Source organism: Piliocolobus tephrosceles, chromosome 11 (genome assembly GCF_002776525.5).
Source record: "Piliocolobus tephrosceles isolate RC106 chromosome 11, ASM277652v3, whole genome shotgun sequence".
Taxonomy (NCBI): Eukaryota; Metazoa; Chordata; class Mammalia; order Primates; family Cercopithecidae; genus Piliocolobus; species Piliocolobus tephrosceles.
Genome location: NC_045444.1, coordinates 119,703,258 through 119,714,294, shown reverse-complemented (window position 1 = coordinate 119,714,294; position 11,037 = coordinate 119,703,258). Strand labels below are relative to the sequence as shown.

At 46.6% G+C, this 11,037-nt stretch overlaps 1 protein-coding gene and 1 non-coding gene across 4 annotated transcripts in view; both read right to left on the bottom strand.

Moving 5' to 3' along the window:
• Positions 1 to 780: 780 nt before the first annotated feature.
• The window catches only part of ATG16L1 (autophagy related 16 like 1), a 45,190-nt gene continuing 34,933 nt past the window's right edge, over positions 781 to 11,037 (bottom strand). For all 3 annotated transcript variants that reach the window (XM_023188576.1, XM_023188577.1, XM_023188579.1), the window contains 6 exons: positions 6,453 to 6,573; positions 6,074 to 6,179; positions 4,155 to 4,304; positions 3,999 to 4,046; positions 3,054 to 3,155; positions 781 to 2,175 (listed from right to left, as the gene is read on the bottom strand). In XM_023188576.1, the coding sequence (XP_023044344.1) occupies positions 2,082 to 2,175; positions 3,054 to 3,155; positions 3,999 to 4,046; positions 4,155 to 4,304; positions 6,074 to 6,179; positions 6,453 to 6,573 (621 nt within the window). In that variant the 3' untranslated portion in view covers positions 781 to 2,081. The remainder of the gene's footprint in view (positions 2,176 to 3,053; positions 3,156 to 3,998; positions 4,047 to 4,154; positions 4,305 to 6,073; positions 6,180 to 6,452; positions 6,574 to 11,037) is intronic.
• Positions 7,469 to 7,733, bottom strand: LOC111523769. Its single transcript, XR_002725606.1, has one exon.

Sequence of the window (11,037 nt, the reverse complement as noted above, 5' to 3'; positions counted from 1 at the left end):
AAATGATGAGTTAATGGGTGCAGCACAGCAACATGGCACATGTATACATATGTAATAAACCTGCACGTTGTGCACATGTACCTTAGAACTTAAAGTATAAAAAAAAAACAAACAAAAAACAACAACAACAAACAAACAAGTAGGACACTCCACACAATTCAACCTGGTTCCCAAACTGCTCCCAGTAAATGGGAAAGTGCATCAGTTAAGCTGGTCAATGGCAGTGGAGAGGCACATCCAAGGCGGAGCTGTTCAATGCTCTTTCGCTCCCTCCTCCCTCCCGCTTTACCTCCTTCCTGTCTTCCTTCCTCCTTCTATGTGTTTGTCTTTCTCTCTCTTCCCCCCCTCAACTTTATTAAGGGACAGACATACAATAAACTGCCCATATTTAAAGTATATAATTTGATGAGCTTTGACATATGTATATAGGTATAAACCCATCATCACAATCAAGGTAACAGACATTTCCATCGCCCCAAATTGTTTCTCTGTGGCCTTTTGTAATTCATTCCTCCCCCTCCCTCCATCTGCAGACAACCAATAATCTGCTTTCTGCCACTACAGATTTGTTTGTATTTTCTAGAATTTTATATAAATGGAATCATGCCGTTAAAAACAAACAAACAAACAAACAAAAAAAACACAATAAACACCTGGTAAATGGGAAAAAAAAAAGTACTAGCCATTGTTTATAAATAACTACCAGGTAAACAAAGAAATCACTTTCTTTCCCCTTTCTAAGGATAAGGGAGAATACAATAATCACCAAGAGGCATGGAGTTTGAAAAGTATATAACAGATTTCTTTTTAATTATTTACAATCAAGTTCTGTTGGGCAACATAACGAAATAAATAAAAGATGTGCCCTGGCCTGTAAATTTCAACTCTCCTTAAGTTCTCTGAAGGGAAAATTGGAAAGTGGTGAACAGGCAGGGAAGAGAGGGCAGGCGGAGGCCAGGACCATCAGTGGGAAGGCAGCCTGACACCTCTCACTGGCTCTAGCACTCACATCCCCAAATGTCCAGAGAACAAGCATGGAAGAAAAAAAATAAAGTGCAAATTTAAAAGTGATAAGGGTGTTTTGCACACTCAATGGACTAAAACTTTATACACAGGTAAAATGGTAAAGATAAATGTTTTTCCTTGGCCTTCATCACAACCCCTGAAACGGAAAGATGGCACTGCTGTGCTTCTGAGCCTGGGCTTCTTGCACTAAAGCACCAAGGGCATGGCACACAGGCTTGGCAGAGGGGCCATGGCCAGAATCACCAGCTTCAGACAAATATGTTGGAGGTCTCCAATCCCTTGGCACCCCAAGCATGCAGTGTGCACCCACCTTCTGGCTATCTGCAGATCGATATAGGAACACACCCTTACCTCTGCAGCAAACCCATTTCCCTGGAAAAGATTTTCTCACATCCTCTCCCACCTCAAAAAAATAAAAAAAATTTTGTTTTAAACCACACAGAGATTTTCAAATATGTCGAATTTTGTGCGGGAAAGAGAACCAGAAAGCACTGAAGAACAGTGGAAGAGATCTGAGGAAATTTCAGCAGTAATGAGACACATTCATGCAGCCCACCAGGAAGGGGTCTGTAGTCTTGGAGTTTCCGTGAATCCAATGCTTAAAGTGAGTTCACGGGGCAAATGACCCCAAGGTGACGGGATATGCATCAGGCCAGAACCAACTTTGGAAGGATGAGAGAAAGCACAGAGAACACCACCTTGATGTGGGGGCTGTTTTTGGCACTGCCCTTGGTGAGGAGGCCCAGCGGGGCCCTGTGCTCCCCCAAGTGAGGTATGGAAGGTCAGAGCTAGTAGTGTTTCCCAAGGCAAGAACCTGAGCCTCTGCTAAGTGACCACAGCGTCAGGTTTTTTCAGTGTTATTCTTCCAGGCCAAGAGAGACCTCAGTCAAATCTTCAGAAATCCCATTCATGGCAAAGCTACAGTGCCACATAGCTTGAGCTTCTCTGGGAGGTCCATGCTATACCCAGCACATCACCTGCCAGAACAGGGCTGCAGGAGCCCACGTGCTTCTTCTGAGGAGGGCGCTGGGGTCCTCCTAGCCCTGAGAGCCCCGTCAATACTGTGCCCACAGCACAGCTTTGCATCCTTTGTCCACGCTGACAACGTGCGAGCCAGAGGGCGACCACGCCACCGCATTGATGGACGAGCTTCAAAGGAGAGATCAGAAAAGTACCAAGTTTCAGAACATTTGGGATGAGATCTTAGTGAACTAAACACCAGAAGCTTGTGCACTCAGGGAGTCACAATTTTTCCAACTTCCATTTCACTCTCTGGCACTGTGCCCCCAGCAAGGCAGGAGCTCGCTAAAATGCAAAAGACCTCTGAAAAATCCAGTGGTGTACTTAATTAAGTCATGCTGGGACGAAGGGAGTTTGGCCCCTTTGGCAGTCAGCGCTTATCACACTCTCCCTGAGAGAGGAGCTCTGAGCGAGCTGGAAAGAGACAGTACACACGCCTCTGAAGCGCCAGGCAGCGGAGGTCAGCACTGGTTAGGTCTGGGAGCAGTTGCTGCTGCCCAAGGGCAGGGAGAGAAGGTTCTGAAGGTTCCAACTAGCAGGTGGGCTTGTGTGGGCAGAACAAAGTTAGGAAAAATAGGGGTCTGGGGCCTGCCTATCAGGTGGAAGATAAAATAAGGTGTGTGGAAATCAGTGCTGAGGACATGTCAATGCACTCACAACAGGGACTTCCAAAGGAGGGAGGGAGGCAGAAAGGAAGGAGAGTAGAGAAGGGGAAGGAGACACAGAGGACATGGGACATAACCAAAGAGACAGGGATGTGTTTCTATAACCCTTTCTCCAGCGGCCGCCACTCTAACTGCTCTACCTGGAGTACTCTGTAGACTGTGGCCTGCTGAGTTGTGAATGGCTCCAGCTTCTCTCCACTGACCTAGCTCAGTCAGCCGAGCAGGTGGGCGGGCGGGCAGTGCCCCCATGGTGTTGACTGAGGTCTAAACCGGATGACCCTGAGATCAAGTCAAAGGCCTTGCTCACAACGCAAGGGGGTGCTGAGACAGGGTTCATCTTACCTGTGCTGCTTTGAAAGAACCTTTTCCACTTTCCCTGTGAGCACACTCCAGATATAGAGAGAGCCCTCAGCAGAGCCTGCCGCCACGTAACTGCCGTCAGGACTAGAGAAGACAGGAAGAAAAGAAAGGCTGTCAATTCCCCATCCCCCATTCAGCATCTCCGTGGCCTTTTTCCCAAGAAGGAATGTTTGTTCTTCACTGATGACCACTCCTGTGTACCTAGACCTCAGAGTGTGTGCTATTCATGGCCCTTCCAGCCAAATCTGCTTTTCCCCAGTATTTCAGCACCATCCGGCTAATGAAGAGTGGCATCACATTACTTCTTGGGGCTCCAAGTCCTTAACCATCTATAGACTTGAACAAAACATAGAGGGAGATCAAAGCCAACCTCCTGGACATAGCTAAGGGTTTCAGCCCGTGGACTGCCTTGTTACATGCTTCAAAGAGGAGGAGGAAAGAAAAGCAGCATCTTAGCAACTGAGCCTGGAAATGTATTTGGAAGAAGCACGATACACGGAAGAAGGGAACAAGGAGCGGAAAACTGCAGACCACCTGCACACCCTTCTTCAAAAAGGCTTTTTAGTCCCACCCCAGGCCCACAGCCATTCCTGCCCTTTTCCAAAGCTTTCACACCTTCCAAACTTAAGGTGTGAGGCAACAGTTCTTGCGTGAATGAGTGATGAGAAGTGTACCTAATGGGCTCACCCAGAAGAAAGCAACCAGTCAACTGTTATTTTCTAGTACAACACGTTAGGTTCATGTAATCACAAAAGGAACACTGGAAAGAGACAATAATGGTGGCCTGCAATAATGAACTTATAAGCACATTCCTAGAAACACAGGTTGGGCACTGAACAAAATTTAGCTCTATATCCCCAGTGGGAAAATGCCCACGCAGAACTCTTTGTGATGAACCAAATTGGCAGGGGGTGGGTCACTACTAACCTGAAGACAACTCTGGTCCAGTCAGAGCCGCACTTGAACCCAGGTGCACTGAAACAAACAACAGGGCACTGTCACTCAGGGAGCTCAGGCCATGCAGCACGTAAGAGAGCAGGGCTGGGACTCTGGTCTTCATGCAACCAGCACATCTTCAGTTACCTGAATGTCTGCTTGACAGCATTTGTTCGGAGATCAATAACTTTTAGCAAGTCATCCCGGGAGCAGCTCAGGAGCTCAGTCCTTTCTGGGTTTAAGTCCAGGGCAGTAATCTTTCCCAACAGCTCCATCTCTCGAACTATACTCTCTGATCTAAGAGGGACAACAGATTTGAGAAATGTAACACAGGCCAAAACTACCAGACCTCATGCCGTGGAGGAAAAAAGAGGCACTGCAATTCAACTAGCATGCAATGCTCTGCCAGCGCAGTCAATGTGTTCCCAGCCTTCTAATAAACTGTGACCGCTTTTCTTACTTTCTCATCAACAGACCCTAAGACAGTCACTTCCAGACTAGAACTCTGAAGCTGGTAAGAATTTCCTCATCCATTTTTGGGATGACAACAGTCGCCAATCAGAGTTTCTGCTCAGCATGAGCTAACTAGGGCTACTATCCAATTAGTACTAGTTCAGTGACGTGATTTCAACTTTTGGATAAAGTTGGCAAAGAAACCTGCATTAGTGGGCCTGGGCTGCCCTGTAAGTGTAACTCTGTAGGCTCTTGCAGGTTTTCTGGTCTGCTCAGTGTGGCTCTGTGGCCCTCCACCTCTAGACATGGGGCCAGGAGAGCCAGGGCAGAGCCACGGTTCTATGCACCTCCCTCTTCTTCTCTGTGCTCCGGCCCATGTCCAGGTCGGCTAACAGCCACCCTGGGCAGGGCCCTGTTGGTGACATTTACAGCCAAAGGGGGTGCTGACCTGTTCTGTGATGATTTTGTTGTAAGTCTTCAATGAAATCATTTTCTACCTCACACCGTAACTAAGCAAGAATTTATCTTACTGTTGCTAAATATGCAGCTTGAAGCAAGCTACTCCACTTCCTTGGGGCTCGGGGTCTTCACCTGTCAAATTATGGGATGGACTAAGAGACTTTGAACATCCAGCTTAACTCTCAAATTCCATGTTTCAAGTTCCAATTTCAGGTTTTAAAAGCAAACTAAAGATTATGAATAAAATGTGAAGTGGTGTCCAGGAACCATGAGCACTGTCAGGACTTTCTGGTGCCATGCTGTGTTTCAAAGCATCATCTATCACCACAGGCCCTGTACCCCCGCCCTCTCTACAACCCTGCTGGGAGGCTGTCCTCATTTACTCTCCATCCTGTCTCCTCATCCTCTGCCTCCAACCTGTCAACAAGCCCTGTCCACATTCTCCTTCAAATAGATTCCCTCCTCCACGTGTTCCTCTACTGACTTGAACTTAGGTCCTCATCAACTCTATTGATTTCCTGTTCCTCAATATGCCCTCTCAAAATGTCACCAAAGTCATCTACTAGACTCCTGCAAAGCAACCATTTCCTTGCTAAACACCCAACGACTTACGGGATCGAGTCATTTGAAAATGGCTTATCAAGCCCGTGGCAACCGGATTTCACCGCACCACAGCCACCTCACTGGCTCCTGCTCACTTGCCACGTATCAGCCACCAGACACACTCAAAAGTGTGAGTGGCTTTCCTGCTGTGTGAATCCCACTCAAGTCTCCGGAGGAATCTGGAGAGGCATTCTTTAGCACTCGGGCAAAGGTACCTGCCTCTACTTCAACACACTAGTCACTGACTTTCGTGTCTGCCTTCCCTACTACGGTTTAAATTACCTAAAGGGAGAAAGACTATCCCGTGTGCCTCTTCTCACCTGCCAGCTGGTGTAGGGCCCAGCACTCACTGCATGCTCAATAAATGACTGCTAAGCTCCACAGGCTACTTCACGGGAAAGAACAGCCGAGTGTTAATAAGCTAACACTAAACATGCACGTACTGAAGCACATTTCTGCCATGTCTTGAGATTTTAAAAGCACAACCCATGTACAGAGCCATCACTGTGGAGACTCTCAGGTGCCTCCTGTCAGGCGCTTGGGTGTCATACCGAATGTCCCAGAAACGAATTTTCTTGTCAAAATGTCCACTCATTACACATTGCTCTGTGCAGACAATATCATTGCAACTGGATCCTGCAAACACTGTCTTTATGCCTGAAAGAAACGCAAACATCATTAATCAAGCAGAGGCACCAACGTGGCTGTTTACATAATGCTGCTACCCTCGAACCACTGACTTGTCAGAGTTACTCACTTAAATGAAGCCTCAAACAAGAAAAACTATCACTACCCTCAGTGCCCCTCTAAATGTGAAGCCAGATCTGAAATTCAAACTATATTACATAAATGCAGGCTCTGACGTGCAAACACACACCTCCATGCTAACATCTAAGCATATACACAGACAGAGAGACTGAATTTCCTCACAGACTTTGCTGCGTAGATCCCAGAGTTTGAGAGTCCGGTCGTGACTTCCTGAGACGATCCGCGCATTGTCCAGCAGGAACTTAGCAGACAGCACTTTCCCACTATGTCCTGTGAGTGTGTGCTAGGAGAGAACACAGCCAGGGTGAGCCTCAGGGCGCCAGGCCCTGCCTATGCCGGCAAAGTATCCACAGCATCCTTACCTCCAGTCGAGTGTCAGACCACCCTGAGATCCGGCCAGGAACACTCAAAGCGATAAGACAGCAAAGGAAAAAGACACAGGTCAGGCACAGACTCATGCCTGCAATCCCAACACACTGCGAGGCCAAGGTGTGAGGACTGCTTGAGCCCAGGAGTTCAAGACCAGCCTGGGCAACACAGTGAAACCCTCATCTCTACAAAAACTTTTTTCAAAAATTTGCAGGGAGTGGTGGCATGTACCTGGGGTCCCAGTTACTTGGGAAGCTAAGGCAAGAGGACTGCTTGAGCCTGGGAGGTCGAGGTTGCAGTGAACTATGATAGTGCCACTGTACTCCACCTGAGTGACAGCAAGATCCTGTCACACACACACACACACACACACAAATCCCAAACAGGATACGAAGCAACAATTTCATTCCTGCGTCTTATCCAGAGGCCACATATTTCATAGGAAGCCTATCTTTGAGTGTTGGCCAAATGTGAGGTATCAAGACCAAAAGGATGAAACTCCCACTAAAAATAACATTAAAAACAAAAGTTGAACATCACTAGGACCAAGCTTCACGCGCTCCCCATCCTCAATGTTGAATTTGAAATCAGCTCTACCACAGACATCTGCTGTACTGTTTTTGTATTTTTGTATGTCTGGATTATATAAAATTCTAAAAAGTTTAAAGCCTCGATTTTGCCCCATGCTGCTGAAAGTCAGTTCCATATTTAACGTCAGACTAGACAAGGTCACCACAGGCATAATTCACAAAAGGCAACATCAGGACTCTATGTAAACAATTCAAACCCCTGGGGGATTTTCAATCAAAGGTCTCAGCTTGAACAAGTCAGATCATGGCCACAGATACCAGCACTCCCAACAATCAAATCCCTTTGTGACTAAGCTGTTGGATGCCAACCAGTGTCTTCCCTGAGCTCACGGAGGAACACAGGATGAGGGACATCACGGAGTGTTGGCTGCCCTTCTGCCCATCACAGCACTTCTGAAGCGCGATGGAGGAGAGGCAGCTGAGGATAACTGGGATGCTGGGAGGGGATCTGAGGACTCGGACCTTTTACCATTCATCATTGACCTCCATGCAGTGCACGATCAACATTTGTCTATGTGTTAAAACACCAGAGGTTCAGAAGGTATTCACTGATATTTTCTTTCTAATTAGAAAATGCAAGGGTGGGCAAAGTGGCTCACACTGGTAATCCTACCACTTTGGGAGACCAAGGTGGGAGGACTGCTTGAGCCCAGGAGTTTGAGACCAGCTTGGGCAAAATAGTGAGACCCTCATCTCTACAAAAACATTCAAATTAGCTGGGTGTGGTGGTATGTACTTATAGTCTCAGCTACAGGGGAGGCTGAGGTGAGAGGACTGTTTGAGCCCAGAAGGTCGAAGCTGCAGGGAGCCCAGATCATGCCACTGCACTCCAAACCTCAGCTCCCAAAGATGAGACCTCATGGTTCGGGGTTAGATTTTCTGTGTTAACATTTTTGAAACCAATCTTTCCTCTATTTTCAGTGGAGTTAACTCCACTTCTGCACAGAAACAAAAAACTTACACTACCACAAATACTATCCTCTCTTCTTCAATGAGGGACGCTTGCATGAGTTCTCACACTGCCTTATTCCACATTCAAACCTCTGAAACTGGGACAGCATCTTACAACTGCTGCCAGTCGGGTGCCGGCTGTGCTAGAGTTGTGTGAAAACCTCCCACTGATCCTTCTGTAAGATCAAGAAAGCTCCACTAACAAAGCCTCCACTACATACAGTCCATGAATAATGATTCCATTCAATATAAAACATCCACTCTGCACAAATCACGGGGAGAGACAAAAAAACTTGGGTAGGCTACTTCTTAAATTCTTTTTTTTCTTTTTTGAGACAGAGTTTCGCTCTTGTCACCCAAGCTGGAGTGCAGTGGCGTGATCTCAGCTCACTGCAACCTCCGCCTCCCAGGTTCAAGTGATTCTCCTGCCTCAGCCTCCTGAGTAGCTGGGACTATAGGCATGTGCCATCATGTCCAGCTAATTTTTGTATTTTTAGTAGAGACGGGTTTTACCATGTTGGCCAGGCTGGTCTTGAACTCCTGACCTCAAGTGATCTGCCTGCCTCAGCCTCCCAAAGTGCTAGGATTACAGGCATGAGCCACTGTGCCCAGCCTTACATTCAATTCTTAATAACTATTTTATCAAAAATTCAAATTTGTATTTATATTCACTATCTGTTTCTTAATGTTAAGAGTAAAATCACATTTCACGAACACAGGGAAGAAAAAGACATTGTTCCTAAGTGGGATATGGCAAGTACAGATGATCCTCAACTTATGATGGGGCCAGTCCTGACAAACACATTGTAAGATGAAAATACCCTAGGTTGGGGACCATCTGTATATTCATTTTTACATACTTTACAGGAACATGTTAATCTTTACACAATTATCCTCTTCCTAAAAACGTATCCATTGCTCTTTTAACCTTATAGCATAAGCATTTTCTCATATGATAGCTGAAAATTCATAGGCTTTGGGGTTCCACTGATTTAAACACCCTGGGTCTCTGTAACATCTGTGAATGGGAAACATCCTCGTGCTATCTTAGCATGGACTCAACAAGACGAATGGGATCAAATCTCTTCCTTGTTTGCACCCCCCTTTTTTTTTTTTTTTTTTTTTGAGATGGAGTCTCGCTGTCACCTACGCTGGAGTGCAGTGGCCGGATCTCAGCTCACTGCAAGCTCCGCCTCCTGGGTTTATGCCATTCTCCTGCCTCAGCCTCCCAAGTAGCTGGGACTACAGGCACCCGCCACCTCGCCCGGCTAGATTTTTGTATTTTTTAGTAGAGACGGGGTTTCACCGTGTTAGCCAGGATGGTCTTGATCTCCTGACCTCGTGATCTGCCCGTCTCGGCCTCCCAAAGTGCTGGGATTACAGGCTTGCACCCCCCTTTAAGAGTCTGTCACAAAGGTTGCTGCAGTGAACATCTACGGGCATAGAGCTTTCTCTTGATTTATTTCCAGGAATGAAACTGCTGAACTAATGGAATAAGGGAAAGGGATGTTTTGTTTCTTGGCTCCTTGTATGTATGTCAGCTTGCTTTTTACAATGTTTGGGCTTCTGCTCACCTTATTCTCCGTGAGAATAAGCTGGAGCTGCCTGAAGCTGACTCGCCCACTGTCTTGACGCTTCCAATGGTATAGAGCTGGGCCTCCTACAGGCATTCAATCACCTCTATCATTTGTAAAGAGTCCTTTGAAATGGATCAGATTTAAAGTTCTTATATCCGTTAGGTGTTTCCGAAATCTATTTTTATGATTAACACCACTTTTAGGTTTCATCTTCTACTTTTAAACAGGGATTAACAAGAGAAGGGCAGCGGATTTAGATGTCATCAAGGCCGAGGCCTCAAAGCGGGGAGGCTTCAAGATTCCTCTGCTCCACTGGGCTCTGCACAAACTCTCTCTGTGCCTCATGGCAGATAACGAGTGACGACCCCTATTTCTGAACACAAAATTGCTCATTCAGGTAACAACTTAATCATGCAGCTAACATAACACCAACCAAAGACAACTGATTCCAGAAGAATGCAGAACTCAAAGAGGAACATTCCAAACAGAAACCATCACCTAGCAGCCATAGCCAATCCTCACTGTGGCCACTTCATCACACCACGACAGAACTGGGCAGGGGGGTTCTCCAAGCAAGTTCTTCAAGTCAAATCTTACCAAGCAGCTGGGCAGTTTTGTACTGACTTTAGATTTTTAACGGAGGCATCACAGGGGACTCCTTTCAATGCCAGGCTGTTTCTAGGGTGCATTTACAAAAAGGATGTTAAAGCAAGCACTCAACCAGCTGCTTCTTGTTTGCCAGTCTCTCCCAACACCATTGTCATAAGAGCAAAGGAGATACCAACAGGGCATGGATGTCTGTGAGTTTCACAACACAGATGAATGGATTCCTATTCTCCAATATCATCTGCTAACTGGGGTCTAAAAAAAAGCCAGCACTCCCCAGAATAAGGAGCCTATTTTACTTTCTGCAACCTGGTAAAGTTTTCAGGAGAGTTCTCTGGGTACAGGGAATCTGCTGAAAAAGGCCTCCCATCTTCACACATTTACCAAGGAACAGGACAAGGTTATGAGCAGGCCAGAAACTCAAAAGCCAACTAGTCCAGCACAGGAGGCTCCTGCCCCAGCATGGCATCATCAGAAGCAGCAGCCCAGCAGCCTGCGCCGTGCTCCCTCATACTGAGAACATTTCCCCAGTGAGACCTCTGTGTGCCAGCTCAATGCTATGACCTTTGTCTCTCAGTTTAGCTCCCGGCTCTAGGTCCCCTTCTTGTTATTTCTAACCCAAAGGCTGATGCCCACCTGTATAGGACTCCTCTT